Source organism: Dreissena polymorpha, chromosome 14 (assembly GCF_020536995.1).
Source record: "Dreissena polymorpha isolate Duluth1 chromosome 14, UMN_Dpol_1.0, whole genome shotgun sequence".
Lineage (NCBI taxonomy): Eukaryota > Metazoa > Mollusca > Bivalvia > Myida > Dreissenidae > Dreissena > Dreissena polymorpha.
Genome location: NC_068368.1, coordinates 37,239,389 through 37,259,261, shown reverse-complemented (window position 1 = coordinate 37,259,261; position 19,873 = coordinate 37,239,389). Strand labels below are relative to the sequence as shown.

Below are 19,873 nucleotides of genomic sequence, written 5' to 3'. Positions count from 1 at the left end.
AGTAAACTTATTCTTATTTAGGCTATTAGGCTATTTCAGCCTTTCTAATTTTTAAAGTATGTTATGCAGAGTGTCAATAAACATGGTCATGAAACGAAAGAACATATTTCCCTTTAAAGTTCACTTAAATCGCTGATAAATCAACAGAACATTGACCCTCTACAGACTTTGTATATTTGCATTGCACTTGCACATACTAAATGACTGTTTAATCTATTGAGGTGCCATTTATTCATGTTTGCTCGTTATTTAAAATAAATATTTGCAATACTTTCAAATAAAATATGGATTACATTAAATGCGCAGGGGTTGTTTTGATCATAGGCATACAAGTGAGTGGTCTATTAAGTTTCGACGTGTATTTCCTTAATTGGCTAGTGTTCTGTTTGTTATTTAGGCGAACTGTGTTTATATAATTTTTTAAAGTATTCAAACGTTAATGTTTACATGTATTCGAATGTCATCACTACATATATCATAGATTCTGATTATCAGGAAAAATTTAATGAACTGTTTCACGGAAACTGTTGCAGTAACAAATTTTCATGTATGTCCATGATCGTTCACAAGAAGTGAAACAGAATTAACACTGATATACGGAATTAACACACATATACAGCGATTTACTGATTTACACACTGATAAACGTACAGATAGAATTAACACAATTCTACACTGATATACAAAAAAAACATACCAATACACTGATATAAATAATACACACAACCATATACTGATTTACTTTATTTCATGAATATACACAAATAAAAATTGATATATTGATAATACAGAATATATATACAAAATAAAATCACGAATGCACCGATATACATAATTAACACACAGATGCACGAGTTTACATAGGTAACAAACTGATGAGCTTAAATATTAAATTAACACAGAGATGACTAATTTTTAAAATCAACAAATTGATTAACTGATGTTCATGTTTTGCACACTGACGCAATGATACCTAGAAAAACACACTGATGACCGTTGTTCAAAATTTACACAATGATACACCGACACAATTAATACTAAAAAACAAACTGATACACTGATATAAAGAATTATTCCTCCGATATACATATTTAACACACTGATACACTGAAAGACATATTTAACACACCGATACGCTGATAGGCATATCTAACACACTGATACACTGAAAGACATATTTAAAATACTGATAAACAGATAAACATTTTAAAAACACTGCTGCACTGATATAAATATTGAACACATTGATACACGGATAGGCATATCTAACACACTGATACAATGATAGGAACATTTAAAACACTGATATACATATTTAACACACTGATACACTGAATTAAATATTTAACACACTGATTTACTGATAGGCATATGTAACACACTGATACACTGATAGTCATATTCAACACACTGATTCACTGTTAGGCATATTTAACACACTGATACACATATTTACATATTTAACACACTGGTACACTGATATACATATTTAACACACTGATACACAGATATACATATTTAACAAACTGATACACCGATATAATTTTTTAATACATTGATACACTGATATACATATTTAATACACTGATACACAGATATAACTTTTTAACACACTGATACACTGAGTTGCATATCTAACACACTGATATATTGATAGGCATATTTGACACGCTGATTCTCTGATATACATATTTAACACACTGTTACACAGTTATACATATTTAACACACTGATTCACTGATAGGTTTATTTAACACACTGATACACAGATATACATATTTAACACACTGATATACATAATTAACACACTGATACACTAATATACATGTACGTATTTAACACACTGAAACACTGATATACGTATTTGACGCACTGATACACTGAAAGAGAAAGACATAATTTAACATACTGATACACTCGTATACATATTTAACACACTGATACATAGAAATAAATAATTTAACACACTGATCATCTGATATACATATTTAACACAATGATACACTAAAAGATATATTTAACACACTGAAACACTGATAGACATAATTTACGCACTAATGCACTGTTATAAACAATTAGCAAACTAATGTACGGATATACAGATTTAGCAAACTAATGCATGAATATACATAATTAATACATGGTTTCAATTATAGAATATACACATGGATGCACTGATGCGCAGAATTAACACACTCATGCACTGAAACACATAATTCACACACTGATGCAATTCTATACCGAATAAGCAAACGGATGTGCTGATATACAGAATAAATACATGGATTCAGTGATTTATTTGAAATATAATGACTTAAAATGAATTATTCCCTAACACGAATAGGATATTATTGCATAAACTCTATCTATAATGCCCTCTGGCGGTGTGCAGAAACTTGGCAAAAGGAGGGCTTGAACGGCCCTGTTATGTGTTATTCATATCCATAATCTGGTCCACGCACAGTTACTTCCCTTCTCCAGCCTTCGACGACTTTCCAAGCTTAAATAGGGAACTGAATAAGCACCAGTTTCCTCATGCATGCAGGGATAATGACTATTTCAATCCACTTTTCAAGTTATACCATCTGCACTTTCTTGACAACAGCTTTATTTTATTGGCAATGTCAATGAAGTTAAGGTTATTTACTCAACACTTTCAAAAGACTATGCTGTAAATGTAAGTGTGTATGTACCTTCAACGTTCCTGCTGTAAATTCCAAAATAATTACATATTTCTAACTTTGCGCGGCTGTATTTCAACTTTGCATTAATCCACTGTTTAAACACATTTTCAATCGAAAACTGCCTATCCGAAGGTAAAGGCTCATCATTTCGTATGATGACCGAGTGAGGCATATGTAAAACACAACCTTTAACTGTATTTAAATAATCGAATTATTTTGTCGATGTCGAATGAACAAAACATATTGATTTCACTGTAAGTTAAAATTATTTTGGTATGTGTGATTTTTCGAGCGCCCGCAGATGATATTGCCCTCGAAAACGTGTATTATTCCTGTATTCAAGCCTTATTCCACAAAAAAATGTCTTAAATAATAAAAATATTATTATATAATATTCAGTACAATTAAACAGTGTGATGTCTATGGAGTGAATTTAATAAGTTTTATCCGTTCGGACAAAGCGTGGATTGAATATTATAAATGTATATTACAATCGCACTGATTAACTTATGCACAATTAACATGAAGCGTATTTCTTATAATTATAAACATTATGGCTTTCAGTAGAATACACGTCGTATTTTCCCAAAACAATGCATTCTCTTTGTTTCCATGGACAATATCTTTATAGAAAAAACAAAAATCTTCCTACAGACTTAAACACTCTTTTCTGCCAAGTTTGGATTACATAGATAGTGTGATATGGCTTCTTCAGTCTCTAGTATAAAGTTAAAGCAAATTTCTTTAAAGTTTTGGGTCATGGTAACATAAAAACATTAGAAAGAAAAGAAAAACAAAACATGACAATTGGTTGGCCATGTAGTAATGTTAAAATTTATTTGATATACATTTGGTGCATATCGTCAATTGTCATCATTAGAACATGAAACCTTAAATACATTTTAATGTGAATACAACAGGTGGTAAGTTCATAGTCAGTAAAATTAGTCAGCCTGACCTTGATATCTGAGTATCTGGTCAACTCGTATAAATTCCAATGTGAAGAACCTTTAATATCCAGTTTAGTAGACAGAGCCTTTCTGGTGTTGTGCTCCTTTGACCCCAAACCCAAATGGCAAAACCCTTACTATTCACATGAACTTAGTTAGATATTGTTTTGTCTTTTCTTTCTGCAGATCTGCTGTGGGGCTGGTAAGAATCAAACATTGTTAAACCTTATCATCATCACCATCACAATCATCATCATCATTATCATCATCATCATCATCATCATCATCATCATCATCATCATCATCATCATCATCATCATCATCATCATCATCATCATCATCATCATCATCATCATCATCATCATCATCATCATCATCATCATCATCATCATCATCATCATCATCATCATCATCATCATCATCATCATCATCATCATCATCATCATCATCATCATCATCATCATCATCATCATCATCATCATCATCATCATCATCATCATCATCATCATCATCATCATTTTCATCATCATCATCATCATCATCATCATCATCAACATTTTTATCGTCATCATCATCAGCAGCAGCATAATCATCATCATCATCATCACCATTGTCGTCGTCGTTATTATCATCATCATCATCACCATCATCATCATCATCATCATCATAATCATCATCATCATCGTCTTCGTCGTCACCGTCACAGTCATCTTCATGTTCTTCTTCTTAACCAGCATCGTAATCATCATCAACTTCTTAATGAAAATTACCAGCAGCAGCCAATATCATTATCATCATCATTTTTTCGCCTCTGACTTCTTCATCAACCGTTGTATTATTATAATCACCAATGTCTTCTTCTACATCATCATTAAAAAATAAAGATCACATACACGACTATATTAGATATTGTACAGTAGGAAAAGCATCAGCAATATAAGTAAAGGCATTATTTTGATCCAAACAGCTTAGTGCTAAATTCATGTTTGGCTATCCATTCCGTCATAAGTTTTCATAGAATTTCACCTAAAGTTGTATTAATTTTTTTCAATTTTGTAAATGTAAATGGTTTGCTTTTTTTTCAGTTTCTTCACAATTACATACTAGCAGTAACATATATAGTCAGGTAAAATGATTTTTTATGCTTAAGCGCACTTTTATATCAAATGTATTGCAGTTTATAATGTGCTGATATTTACTAATGAATGATAAACCTACAATTGGTCACATTAAAAAAATGCCGTGCTTTTCACGTATCAATTGGTCATCTTCGTGCATTTTGACTCTACCATGGTAAGCAAACTGCCATTTTATCCTTCATCGTCTTTTTTACCACATGTATAAGAGCATTTATTGTTACTATAGAAACGGAATGCTATCGCCGTGAGGAGTTGGCTCTGGAAGAACAACCGCGTTCCCTACGTGATCGACAACGAGCAACTAGGTATTGTATTATGTAGCATATAGATGGGGCATTTGGTGCGTAGCTATAAGGTCGTAATTAAAGATAGATTTTTCTCTTTTTGATTTGAGTATAAATCACGAAAACAATAAAGCCAAAAAAAACCTATATAATGACAACATCACTGTTTCGGTTGTTTTTTTAAACGTAATGTCATTTCGGCATTATCATATCAAATTTAGCCCATTGAGACTCTAAACAGAATCAATCATGAATAAACTATGATCACAATTCTGCAAAAATGAAGCCCATGTTTAAGATACAAAGGAAATGAGTACAGTATTCAACGGAACAAAATACATTATATATGTTGATGCTGAGCATCCATGCGTCTTTGGAAAAAAACTACAACATGCATGCGAGGTAACTTTGTCCTACGATGTTAAAATAACACAGGCCCCTGATTTTAAAACGATTTGCGTGGGTCTTAAACTCACTGTTTCAGAACCAAACGCTGTGATAGCCATTTCCAACGCCGTCCACCACTTTAACACGAAAGTCTCGTGCGTCAAGTTCGTACCGAGGGTCAACGAGTTTGATTACGTGAGATTCAAGAACGGCAAGGGGTATGTGTGTTGAATAAGACTCGTAATCATGCGAAAATTGGTATTATGCAATATGCAACGAACGTTGCTCCAGACCAGTCTGCGAATTCGCTCAGCCTGGCCATGAGCTACAATGTCCGCAATAACGTCTCACAAGGTTTCGTTGTCTCATAAATGGACAGGGTAGCCTCTGACCAGACTTGAACATGCTGGTCGAGAGCTCCGCTGACCGAATATGGCGTAGGAATCATTTTCGCATGAAGTGGGCCATTACTATTTCAATGAACATTACCACATGTTTGAGTCATATCTAGATATGACATGCAGAAGAAAACAACTGCCATTTAAACCAATTTCAATAGATTTTTCCTGGTTATAAGCCTAAACATTTAAATATAAGTCCGTAAAAGATTGTCCGATCTATCAGCTTGGATATGTATTTGATTTCTACTAATAATTCTCATTAAATTATTAATTAACATACAGTTTTCAGTGACTGTGACTGATTGCCTGACTGACTTCCGAACTGTCCGATTGACTGACTTTTGTTCTGACTGACTGAATAACCGACTGAATATTGACTTTCTGAGTAACTTACCGCGTGACCCACTGACCGACCTATTGATCGACCGAGAGGCAGACCGACTGATCGCAAGTCGACAGTAGAAAACAAATTTAATCCACTCTTCCGCAAGTTTAAGATTGCCTAGAGTGTTGTGCAAAAAGGCGAACGCCAGTTAGACCAAATTTGTTGTTTTCGTTTCATACACTGCTTAAACGTACCGCAGGTACTCTTTATTATAGTACAATGTATTTCGGGTACGGAAACAACACTAAAAAGTACACTGCCATAATCCGGGGTTCTTTTTATTATGGTTTCTGTAGCACGGGCACCTGGTTGCAAACCTAAGATTTCCCGTTATAATTGTGTGTACTACCTAAGCCGACAGTGACCTTTTGATTCCTAATTAGCGATAACAATAGCACAAGTTTGCTTTACCGTGTAATTGTGTAGGTGTCAGTTGTGTTGTTGTTTTTGTTTTTTATCGAGTGCACCGGGATTGTCTCCCATATGGCAATCGCCCCCAGAAAGACGTGTTAGTTGGTTACGGAGGATAGTGCAAGATACAGGAGACACCCCGTTCCAGAGGTGACCCTGGGTCTTTTAGTGCCTGGTGTATAGCACTTAGTACACTGCACCTCGGTTTAACGTCTCAGGCGAAAGACGAGTTAGTAGGTTAGGTGCAGCGGGGGATCGAACCCCCGCTGCACCTAACCTACTGACTCGTCTTGTAGGTGTCAGTCGTCTATCGGTCGTGACGGTGGCGAGCAGACGATTTCAATTGGTCCCGCATGCCTCTACCAAGGCGTTATATTGCACGAGATGACGCACGCAGTAGGTTTCTTCCACGAGCAGAATCGTTGGGACCGGGACTCCTATGTGAGCATCCACTGGAGCAACATACAGGCGGGTACGAGGGTTGACTATTTGGGTAATGTGGGTCAAATACTTGATCAAACTCATCATTTTTGTGTAAGGTTTCTTTTGATGTTCAAGCAAATGAAGTGTCTTTTTAAACGGGACCTAGCAATAATAGGGTCAGATAAGTCATGTTACAACCGAAATGATTCGTGATTTATTACTTCGTGTCTTGGAAAAAGCCTATTTTTCATGTGTGATCGAACGCAAAACTTGAGCCCGGTTGTCCTTGAGGGCGGCTCATATTTAATTCACTGCTAATACTATTACCACCATATGGAAGTTGTAATATTTATCGCTGTGTCAGGCCGAGATGATGATTTCGCTCTCCAAGAGAAGAAGTACCTGGACACACTGAACACGCCGTACGACTTCGGTAGCCTGATGCACTACGGGGCATACGTGTTTAGCAAGGACGGCAACTCGCCAACGATAACTCCAAAGTTTGAGCCTCACGCAAACATGGGCCAGCGGGAAGAGTTCAGTCCCTTAGATATTTGGAAGATTACCACGCTATATGGCTGCGAGGCAGGTGCGTATTAAAAAAAATAATCAAAACGTTATCGTGAGGGATACTGTGCACTAAAAATATAGCGTTCAGTTGCCACACGTCCATTAGTTAAAAGGCAATTTGAAATAATATCGTTAGCCTAAAAAATCAATTTAAATCTTTACCAACTGATGCGCATTTGCGGCTTATTTAAGATATTACTGACGTGTCATCAAGATAGTAATTTGAATTCTCCAATCGTCATTATAACTTATATAGACACATGTGTGTATCCTTATGATTTACATAACTTCTGTTCATATGCGTAGAAACATTACATACATATTAGATATATATGCAAATATAAATAATGAAAACTGATACTTTTTGGCTTCTAAGCTGCGCACGGCGAAAGTTGGTCTTATTCCTAAGGCGACCAACGTTACTCCAGACCTGCGTATTCTGGTCAGGATCTACCATTCCTGCTAATGAGACCAGGACACCTTACAGACAGCTGGATTTCTGACAAGACTTTGCGGATGCGCAGTCTAGCCTGTGTTTACACTTGATGCTTATGGAATAAGATCCATTTTCGCATCACGCGATCTTATACAGGGACGGGCACAATTTATGTGTGTGTCTTTGTACTCCGGTTTCTTTAAAAAAAAATTCCACTCAACGTTTGACGTTATCCATATTAAAACCACAGCAGTGCAACTGTATGCCTAACATACATCTAGAATGTATCATGGTTTTCTCTGGACAGGCCCGATGCCGTTGCCAGATTACTTGAAGTTTATGCCAAACAGTTGGGACACGGGATTACCATCGTTGAGCCCACCGCAACAAGTAAACCTGTCATCAAAAGCTGCAGGTAACGATACATAATTGGTCGCTTTGAACCAATAGGGTGTAGATGTCGCTAAATCAGTGTTTTTGCCGCTTTGAACCAAACTGAAGAATCTGAACAATTGCTCTTCAGTCCCTTGCATTTTATAGGGCGTCTTTAAAACTTTACAATTCCGACTTCACGAAAAGGAAATCGTTTGATGTTAATATACAAAATCTGCCTGAATACACTATGTCCGAATGATCACTATTTCAGGCAGTATTTTGTTTAAGTTAGTAGGTAATGGAAAACATGGTCAGACGGATTATTGCGCTATAATAATAAGCAAGGTTACAGTTCAACATCAATACTAAACAAGAATTGTATCCTTTACATTTTGTTCGGAGTATAGTTGCGCTCTGTATTGATTTACAAAATGTATGCTTGAGTAAGAAATAAGCATGGTTTGATGGTCTATATCGTCGGTAAAAAGATCAAGGTCAAAAAAAAAAAAATTTGGAAAAAAGAATTATGATCATTCTGTCCAAATCGTGTATGTCTAAAACGGATATGTTGTCAAATGCACAAATCTGGAAAAAAAACGATACGCTTTCTAAATGATCCGACATATATATGCAAGTCTAAGAATACTGTCGCGCAACACATTTACTGCTCTTTTCTAAACCTGGATAAAGTCGTGAAACAAAATAGTTACAGTTCTTTTCTAGTTTGAGTCGCGATCAGGGAAAACTGGGTGGGCTTAATGCATGTGCATGTTTCGCCCTAGATTAGCGAGTGCAGTAGGCACAGGCTAACCTGGGACGAATCTTCCCGTTTTTATGGTATTTTTCGTTGTAAGAAAGTATCTTCTAAGCAAAAATCAAGTTTATGCGGAAAGAAGTATCGTGGCTCTTTAGCCTGTGCGGACTACACAGGCAAATCTGTGATGACACTTTAAGCACATGCATTAAGCCCAGTTTTCCCAGAACGAGGCTCGTATTATCACCAGTGACATCTGAGATGTCCGGTAACAAGCCGGATGTGGATGTCTGGGTGCTGCCACACGCCATACGGATCAACTGGAACTCCCCGGCCAATATTACCGGAAATATAACAGTAAGATTACGATATTCTCCTGTACGACAGTGTGCGTATAATACGATAGCCATGACTACGACAGTGTGCGTATAATACTACAGTTATCACAACGACAGGTTGCGTATAATACGGTAGTCCTGACAACGACAGTGTGCATATAATGCGATAGTCATAACAACGACAGTGTGCATATAATACGATAGTCACCACTACGTCAGTTTGCGTATAATGCGATAATCATGACTACGACAGTGTGCGTATAATATGATAGTCATGACTACGACAGTGTGCATAAAATGCGATAGTCATGACTACGACAGTGTGCGTGTAATACGATAGTCATGACTACGACAGTGTGCGTGTAATACGATACTCATGACTATGACAGTGTTCGTATAATATGATAGTCATCACTACGACAGTGTGCGTATAATACGATAGTCATGACTACGACAGTGTGCGTGTAATAATATATTCGTGAATACGACAGTGTACGTGTAATACGATAGTCACGACTACGACAGTGTGCGTGTAATACGATAGTCATGACTAAGACAGTGTGCGTATAATAAGATTGTCATGACTACGACCGTGTTCGTATAATAAGATAGTCATCACTACGACAGTGTGCGTTTAATAAGATAGTCATGACTACGACAGTGTGCGTGTAATACGATAGTCATGACAACGAAAGTGTGCGTATAATGCACCTTTGTTTTATTTTGAAATCTGTTTTGAAATGTTTAAAAGCGATGCATTGTTTGCTTGGCTTCAATTGTGTGAGTTTATTAAGCTTCTGTATTTTCATTTCATTTGTGTTTGGTAAGCGTATAATGTAAAATGACGTAAAAAAGAAGTTTATTTCGTACTGAGTAGAAAGTCACCGTATAGTTAATTAAAAGCATCGTATACGTTTTTTGTCGACTTCCCAAAGTGTAAGAGGCAAACTTATGTGTCTTTCGATTTTATATCATGTGATATGTCAAATGCTATCTACAAGGTGTGCACGGATTTACAGAGTAACTGACCATCAAATTAAAGCTGGATTTGTGCGAAACCCGTGTTTTGACTACGTGTGCCGTTTGTAATAATAAACCCAATCGTTTTTATGTATGAGGTTACTTGATTAATTGAAAAATCTACTTCTTCTGTTTGGCTTTCGTTTTAACCCACACCCCTGACTTACGATAACTTGGAAGACAAAACTAATTATATGCAATATCCGGTGCCAAAATGTGAAGGCGAAAGGGAAGAATGTATAGTATACAGTGTCACTATTTAATATAGACATTGTTCGGTGCCATAAAAATAATTCAAGGGTTATATTTAGTCGTTAGTACACTTGACTTGAGAGTTTTATCATGACAAACAAATGGGGCTGGATCTACAAAAGATATTAAATATGTTTTTAAAAAAAAACATACGGTCCGAAAATCATAAACAATGCGTGTCCGTTAAGAAAGTATATAAACTAATCTATTTGTATTGATACCCCTGTAAAAAATGTCCATGCTAAAATGCCCTTGTTCACTATAAGTAAAACATGTCCATCCGCTAAGTATGTAATTTTTGGCATTATGCGGCTACCATATTCTCGTTGTATTTGTCATAAGTAAATTGTCTTGATTACAATTTCATAATAAACTATAAAGATGCATTCACACATGATATAACAGCCCTTTATTAGCCCTCTGCAATCGTTCAATGCATTACGTATTCTAGAGTTATGGGTCGTTTAATTTTGTATTATTTCGCCGTAAAAAGCAATTACAAACCATTTTAAGTAAAATAATATATAAAAATGATGAGTATAAAATTAATAAAAAATATTATAAAACAAATAATAATGATAATTATTATTATTATTATTATTATTATTATTATTATTATTATTATTATTATTTTTATTATTATTATTAGTAGTAGTAGTAGTAGTAGTAGCATTATTATTATTATTATTATTATTATTATTATTATTATTATTATTATTATTATTATTATTATTATTATTATTACAAAAAGAGTAACGAATTCATCTGCAATCATATTCATATTTATATTCCTAAGGGCTATGTACTTAGCTACAATTTGGAGCCCCATGGGACCCCTCAGAAGATTCAACTGGCGCCAGACCGACTGGCCTATTACCTCAGCACATACACCTCCCACCCTGGCCGCCGCTACGCGGTCACCATCAGCACTGTTGTCGACGGCGTGGAGGGGGAAGCCTCAGATCCGGTCACCGTAAGATCCGGTAAGCATCGGGCAGTGTTCAAAGGTGTTCTTATTACATCTATAGTGTCGTCTGATTAATTCTTTTGCCGACAGATGCGTTAAAAAATAAAATTCTGTTTATTATGTAGTTTTGAATGCAAATTTCAATTTTTAATAACTTTGAAATACTTTTTGCTCTGGATAGCCTGTGAACAGAACGTATGGCTGGACAATGAACACTTCGACAAGATCCATTCTCCATTCTTCAAAGACGGATACTACGAGCAGGATGTCGTCTGTCAGTGGAAGATTCGCAAGCCACTGCGCCAGGTAACTATGGAAACGCTAGTATGGTAACTATGGCAAGTGTACGGCTATATAAAACAGTATAATCTATGATATTTGAAATAAGTTGAACTTTCATTCGAGTTTTGCTATAATGTGATGAGTAATGAATATTAACAAAATATTGCAACAATTTTAATACCAAAATTGACAACAGAGTATAGAATTTGGACTCGGACCTTTACGTGAAAGACAGATACGCAAACCGCGATGTTATAACTATTCAAACTAACTGTAAATTTATTGTTTGAAAAACATGTGTTTCTTGAAGACGAATGTTATGTGTGTTGGTGATTTCACAATAATAACCGCAGAAAATTGAACGAATGCTCTGAAATAACCGTAGGACATAGCTTTGAAAGTTGATACTGTGTTCCCAATGTTATTTCAAGCAGTTCTGTTAAATACTGACTAAACACTCTTTAAGCGGTGTTCGGCGTAGGCATTACGCTTCGATGAACGCGACGCAGCTGAACAGTGACTCTCAAACGACAGGGTTTCGTATTTTCCCGTCTATGAAGTTAGCGCATTATTTTCGGGTACAAAGATATTTTATTGGATCGTTTTAAGTTTGAAAAAAAAGGATTGATTCGGAATTATGACTGTTAACTGTCATAAGTATTTACGGTTTAACGGTTAGTATTTAACATTCGAATTATAAAGTTTTTACTGCATACAAAGAAAAAATCGAACACCTGTCGTCGCCGAACTACCGTAAAGTTGCGTCGCGTTCATCGCAGGTTGACGCCTACGTCAAAACGGTTTACGGGTGTTATTTTGTTTTCATAAATTTGCAAACAATGTATTTCAGAGTTAACCATTTCCCGTTCTATGACGTAGCAGCTTTCAAATGATTCGTCTGCTAAATAAATTACGTTTTGAATGCTAAATTATTGCAGATAACATTACATGCTTCATATAATTACTTCATTATTTCATTAAAAACTTTTAAGTCGCGTTTTTGTTGCTTTGTCAAGGTTCTGAATATCTCCTTTACGTCGCTGGACCTTACCGGTGATGCCTCAGACTGTAGTGCTTCCGGAGACTTCGTCCGTATCGGAGTGGGGCGCTACTTTTGCGGCTCCCATGAGGTTCCGGAAGTGACGGTTGGGGAGGAGGAGGAAACCACGGTCACGTTCGTGTCGCGTGCCGGGGGCGCCGAAGAAAAACGCGGGGGATTTTCTTTGGTCGCCACAGCACAAGGTTCTTAGAGTCGGAACTTAGAATGCATATTTCAATGAATGATCATAATTATGTATTCTAAATCCTTTTTTTTTTTCTTCAAGCGTGTTCGAAAAAAGTACATTTCTTTAATTATTTTCTTCGTTGAACGTGCTTCTAAAATATGCTAGTGTATCAATAATGCTTCTCCATTTAAGTCTAAACCTCACTCTTAGTTGTGGGTTGCCTTTTTTTTCTTTGTCGAAAAGTTCAGTAGATCTATACGCTTGTTTAATGTCTAGTTAAGAGTTATTTGAATGCTTATCTTTTAAAGGCTTCGCTCCCGAGAATTTACGAGTGGAACAAATGCTAAGTGCATTCAACGTCTCTTGGCAACCACCAAATACCCCTTCTTCACAACCAGTCGCTTACGTCATCCGCTATAAGATGGCGTCATCTTCTATGGCCAAGGAAATCACTGTATCACCTGAAAGGACATACTTCCTGCTGTCTACTTATCCTCATTTCGGAGTGGAATATAGCATCGAAGTGTACGCACGATTTGATATTGGAAACGGGGAATCGGCCGGGCCAGTTATCATCCGATCTAGTAAGTAAATCTCATTTCAACCATATGTATATACTTCGAAGTGTACGCACGTTTTGATATTGGCAACGGGGAAATGGCTTGCCAGTTATCATCCGATCTAGTGAGTAAATCTCATTTTCAACCATATGTTCATACTAAAGTAAAAAGCGTAACGTGTATCCGAAAACATAGAGTATCCCGTTAACACACATATATGTATCGTTTTACCAGAAAGAAAACAAAAAACAATGTTTAGTTTGTACAATCACGTCCAATCTTTAAGTAAATTAAATTTATGTAATTATTCATAGACAGTCATAGTGCTTAAAATTGTTCTTTATGTATATAAATATTTGAAAACAGTAGCTCCAACGCGACACAAAATGTGTACGCATTAATTGATAAAAAAGAATAGTTATTACCAGTCTCATATACAAAATCATTTATGACAAACATTATAGTAATATTTAAACCTTTATCGGTCATTTACGCTATCCATTGAATATGTCTCCACAGAATGTTCTCGAAACATCACCGTCACGGGCAACGGCGAACATTTGAACAGTCCTAATTACCCGAGCAACTACGAACCCGACACCGTCTGTGACTGGAACATATTTCCGATGAGCGGTCACGAGGTCAGCCTCAACTTCGAGCAAGCCTCGTTTGGGACCGGAGATTACGTTGACGTCATTTCCGCCGGAGCCTCGTTCGCGAGATTTGATACGTCATTTCACCCAACACACGCGCTTACGTTCAGCGCTCCTGTCAAGGTCATTTTTAAGAGTGATTTTGCGAGCGAGGCTAGCGGATTTCGAATCAATTTGTCGTCTATTCCAGTTGCGCTTATAGGATAGAGATCAATGGATTTTCAAAGCGTATCGATTTACGGCAGTAAAGTGATAATCGTAATTTGTAAATTTGTAAGAAAAGACATGTTCAAAGACATCAAAGAATTTTGTAATTGTAGAAGTTAAAAGAAGAATGTTTTATAACATTTGTAAAAATCTGTTATGTTGTTTTACTGAGATGTTGTATTTTTGATCGAAAATAACTTCCTACAAGCTATTTTACATACAGACTGTTAGTTCTTATGAAATTCGTTTATTTTTATTTTATACCACAGATAACTTTAATAAACTTTAAACTCATTTTATGTCAAACAAAATTATAATATTTACTCAAATAATACAGGGACTTTTACAAACAAACAACTGTGTTTGTAAAGGTCCCTGACTATACTAGAAAGAATACTATTTATGACGTATTAAAGTCATGCACACAATCAAGGAAATATGACAAACACACTTATTCAAATGGACATGGTTTGAGTTAACCTTGGTATAATAATATTTTTTGTAATTTTCTGTTATGCGAAGCCTTTTTCGTTTTTATGTTGAGTATTTATGCGTAATAATTTAATAACAGCGCTGCAAATGAAAACCTTCGTGATTTTTAGGATTTAATAAGTTCACAAATGCTATATGCTTTGCACAGTTTCAAGTGCTGCACACATTGTTAATCATGCATTTACATCAATTCGGTCATTATTAACGCATAAACAGATACTCCTTTATAGGAAATACACGCAAGTGTCGCTGTGAAAGAACATAGCAACACTTTCAAAAGAATAGCTGAACCAGAGAACATGATACGTACTAAGATATGGTTCTAATATATTTGCAAGAACATTCATTTTTTCAGTTACGTATTATAGGAATTCTTACTCTTTGCGTTGTGTACATTTAATAGCACGATAAGGAGATTTGTATTATTTAATTACAAGCTTACGTTCTAAAGTACAATATCTTAGGAAATTAATTCCACTTGTGCACACAATCCGCAGATGTACGTCTAAAAATCGTCTTCTTCAATCTCGGCATGCCGACTAGCGACGGGTGAAGGCCGCTCCCCGGTAGATTCCCCTTCCTTGGCACCGGAAGTAGACGGCGGGAGACGCAAGTCGACTTTGTTAAGGAGGAACTGTTGTAGCGCTGAAACGTAAACTACGTCGTTCAGATTTTATAACACTTTTTATATTCGATATCAGCAGACGATGTATACAATATAAATTTTTGAAGCATAATAGAAACCCACCTTATTTTATTACAATGACCAAGATATCATCTGCGGAAGGACGAAAAGACAATAATATTAATTGGTTAAAAACGGATACAATTGACTAGAACGACCTGATAATGTACGAATAAAACCTTTGTTGTGACGCCGCCTAAAATGCAATTGAAATTTGCCGATTACTAGTAATTCCCAAACTTTTGTCCTATTCGAAAAGGTAAGGGAAATAATTCCTTAAAAATAATTTAAGCGCATTGTCCCTCTTTCACTGTTACATTTATGGGGAGACTGCATGTATAAAGTTTCATTACACAGAGGTTATTTGTGTCTGAGATCACGCATGGTAACGAAGTACTAATATATGTAAGAACGGACACAGATTATGAATGGTAAAATATATTAAGGAATTTGTCTTCACACTCACGAAAACTTAATTATGACCTAATTAAAATCGGGACTGATTTGGCGACCAGACGATCCCCTTCAAGATCGGATAAACACGTGAACTAATGGCTGACAAGTAAACCAATACCATCATCTTCAACCAATTTAAGATATGAGCCGAAATGCAGACTTAAATGCATGTGCGTTAAGTATCGTTCCATATTAAACCGTTAATCACACTCGACATTTTCCGCTTAAACTGGAGTTTCGCTAACAGACTTTCATTAAACGAAAAATACAATAACTGCAGAAAGTGCCGTCCTTTTATCGCCTGTTCGGACTGCACAAGCCGATTTCCAGGAGCGAGGCACATATGATATTTAAGCTTCAGGTACCTTCCCGTGTTATCAGTCCCTGATCGTCAAAGCGTATCTCACTGAGAACCTCGTCCGCTTCTTCTGGTTCGAAGGGTTCTGAGCCCATCTCTGTCAGGATCTTACGAAGCTCCGCCTTCAATAGAACGGTCATTGAACAATCTAATTAACTTAATTGTTGTTATTCGAGCCATGCTTGGGCAAATGTCTTGTCATAATTATAGTTGGTCTTTCCCGTAACTAGATGACCTACCATGGATATAACCTTCCGCTATTGTCATTACGTCCTTATATGTTATTATCTGTCTGATTCATACACGCACTAATACTTCAAACCGCTGTTGAACCATTATTCGGCTGAGCATTGATAAAAAATTTACTACACTGTCTCATAAATTTAAAAAAAAACACGAAACAAACGCAAACGACAAAAACATAATTAAATGATACATGTTTGTGCACAACATTTTATAAATATTTCATACACCAGTTCAGCTATATATTGAGCATTTTCGATTGATGTTAAGTGTAACTTTTTATCTCATGACATTTACTTTAGTAATGGGTCCATCAAAAAGATCAGTGAGTGTTTTCTTCAAGGCGTCCGGCACTTTCGGGAAGTCCATGAGGTAGTCTCGGAATATGTGCTCGAATTCCTCGAATGTCAGACCCGCGGTGGCTATAAATAAAACAGAACAAAATATTTGAAAATCTACACAAAGGAGATACAATATATGTAACAACTCACTTGCCATAAGTTCATAAAAAGAGGTTTAAATAGCACATACATATCACATGTGTGCATTTTTACCAGACAAAATCAGAAGCAAACGGACTTACGCCGTTTAGCTTACTGTCTCTGATGAACTCGGCTTATCGGTTTGCCACATTCTCTATGGCGGGGTTCATGTTTAGCTTACTGGCTCTGCCGAACTCAACTTATTATTAGTCATGCCCTATGCGTTGGTATTAATGTTAAGCGTACCGTCTGTGCCGAACACGACATATCGACGTATCGTTTTGCGACGTCTTATGTGGTGGGGATAATGTTTAGCTTACCGTCCCTGTCGACCTCGACGTATCGTTTAGCCAAGTCTTCTGTGGTGGTGATTATGTTAAGCTTACCGTCTGTCTCGAACTCGGCGTATCGTTTTGCCACGTCTTCTGTGGTGGGGTTAATGTTAAGCTTACCGTCTCTGTCTAACTTGGCGTACCGTTAAGGCACTTTCTTGGTGGCGGGTGTTTAGCTCACCATCATGATCGCTTGGTACCGTTCTTTGTTGTTGGGTAAATTTTAAGCTAAAGTTTACCATCCCTGCCGAACTCTGCGTATCTTTTTGCCACGTCCTCCGTGGTTGGGTTCATGTTGAAGATCTGCAGCATCTTCTTGGCACCGTACTGGTCCACAACGCCCGAGTCCTGGGTCAGCTCGAAAGCTGTAATTATAGGGCATGGGACATGTTGCAATTACTGATGTCAGCTTCAACGATGTTAATAGTGTATGGAAGATGTGCAATCACTGTATAAGCTCGGTCGCTGTACATAGTGGGTAGGTAACATGTGTGTAAATACTGGGCCAGCTCGGTCGCTATACATAGAGGATAGGTAACGTGTCTGTAAATACTGGGTCAGCTCGGTCGCTGTACATAGAGGGTAGGTAACGTTTCTGTAAATATTGGACCAGCTCGGTCGCTGTACATAGAGGATAGGTGACGTGTCTGCAAATATTGGGCCAGCTCGGTCGCTGTACATAGAGGATAGGTAACGTGTCTGTAAATATTGGGCCAGCCCGGTCGCTGTACATAAAGGATAGGTAACGTGTCTGTAAATATTGGGCCAGCTCGGTCGCTGTACATAGAGGATAGGTAACGTGTCTGTAAATATTGGACCAGCTCGGTCGCTGTACATAGAGGATAGGTAACGTGTATGTAAATATTGGGCCAGCTCGGTCGCTGTACATAGAAGATAGGTAACGTGTCTGTAAATATTGGGCCAGCTCGGTCGCTGTACATAGAGGATAGGTAACGTGTCTGTAAATATTGTGCCAGCCCGGTCGCTGTACATAGAGGATAGGTATTGTGTGTGTAAATATTGGGCCAGCCCGGTCGCTGTACATAGAGGATAGGTAACGTATGTGTAAATATTGGGCCAGCCCGGTCGCAGTACATAGGAGATAGGTAACGTGTGTGTATTTTCTGGGTCAGCTCGGACGATGTACTTATAAGGTAGTAAAAGTTTTGTAATGATTGGGTCAGCTCGAACGTGTACATAGAAGTCATAGAACGTGTTTGTTATTAAACACACCCAGAAGTTTAATGACTATTAAAATGGTTTAATATGGAACAATATGGTGTACATATCATCAAAATTATACTAAGTTAAAGATAAGACATAATTTTACCTCCCTGTAATTCCCTCAGTTGCTCTTGAGAGAGCTCCGACTGAAATAGCAACAAGAACAATATAAAAAAAACATTCAAGCTCAGCACGCACGTGGAACGTTTTTAGAAATATGTATGCTATCCAAAAGACCTTTTTATCTTATGTCTCAATATCAACACACCGTGTAGAATTTAACTTTAAATTATCTTGAAACACCTGACTCATACTATCGAATAATAAGTCAAATGAAATTAAATGTTCAAAACAGTAGAGCTCTGAATGCTTCTGCACATAATTGTGACCGATCAGAAAGCCGAAACACGTAACACATCAATTTAAGTCTTTAAGGATTTAGTCCTAAAAATGTATCAATAAATTTTCATTAAATTGACTGAACTGAAGGCGAAGAAAACATAACCCCATGTATTCGGATAAAGCTACAGCCTGCGGTAAGGAAACATATGCGCATACACAAATCCGAAATATATCAAATGGAGAATCACTTGTATTGCTTTGACATGTGATTTAGCTTTGTTTTTCTATCAAACAAAAAATCATATTTTAAAATATGCGGATTTTTCTCATGCTATAAACATTGTGTTCTTAGCTTATACCACCAGTGTGAAGATTTACCATTGTTTTGTGGTTATTTTTTTGCAAACAATCTGATACGTATGTCACCCAAATTTAATCGAAATCCATGCATATGAACTTAAAATACAAGAAGAATAAAATGAATACTATATGCCTTGAACATTTTTTAACAACAGAAAAAATTATCAGACCGAATAATACAATAAATAAATAATA

At 36.6% G+C, this 19,873-nt stretch overlaps 2 protein-coding genes across 3 annotated transcripts in view; one reads left to right on the top strand and one right to left on the bottom strand.

Moving 5' to 3' along the window:
* Window positions 1-180: 180 nt before the first annotated feature.
* LOC127856911 (bone morphogenetic protein 1-like) lies at window positions 181-15,003 on the top strand. The gene is made up of 14 exons (XM_052393096.1): window positions 181-332; window positions 3,821-3,836; window positions 4,720-4,760; window positions 5,000-5,078; window positions 5,542-5,662; window positions 6,938-7,113; window positions 7,429-7,653; window positions 8,378-8,485; window positions 9,450-9,556; window positions 11,606-11,792; window positions 11,958-12,082; window positions 13,075-13,300; window positions 13,593-13,868; window positions 14,364-15,003. Exons 1-14 carry the CDS (start codon window positions 285-287, stop codon window positions 14,702-14,704), a joined length of 2,076 nt encoding a protein of 691 aa, XP_052249056.1. The 5' UTR covers window positions 181-284; the 3' UTR covers window positions 14,705-15,003.
* A 293-nt stretch (window positions 15,004-15,296) lies between these two features.
* Window positions 15,297-19,873, bottom strand: part of LOC127856913 (uncharacterized) — a 17,808-nt gene continuing 13,231 nt past the window's right edge. For both annotated transcript variants that reach the window (XM_052393100.1, XM_052393099.1), the window contains exons 2-6: window positions 19,083-19,122; window positions 17,992-18,117; window positions 17,236-17,360; window positions 16,703-16,817; window positions 15,297-15,841 (exon numbers count right to left, since the gene is read on the bottom strand). In XM_052393100.1, the coding sequence (XP_052249060.1) occupies window positions 15,702-15,841; window positions 16,703-16,817; window positions 17,236-17,360; window positions 17,992-18,064 (453 nt within the window). In that variant the 5' untranslated portion in view covers window positions 18,065-18,117; window positions 19,083-19,122 and the 3' untranslated portion in view covers window positions 15,297-15,701. The remainder of the gene's footprint in view (window positions 15,842-16,702; window positions 16,818-17,235; window positions 17,361-17,991; window positions 18,118-19,082; window positions 19,123-19,873) is intronic.

Coding starts and splice junctions, on each gene's coding strand:
- LOC127856911 (XM_052393096.1), top strand. CDS start 285: ATGGATTACATTAAATGCGCAGGGGTTGTTTTGATCATAGGCATACAA. Junction 5,079..5,541: donor GATCGACAACGAGCAACTAG/GTATTGTATTAT, acceptor TCACTGTTTCAG/AACCAAACGCTGTGATAGCC. Junction 7,654..8,377: donor GCTATATGGCTGCGAGGCAG/GTGCGTATTAAA, acceptor TTCTCTGGACAG/GCCCGATGCCGTTGCCAGAT.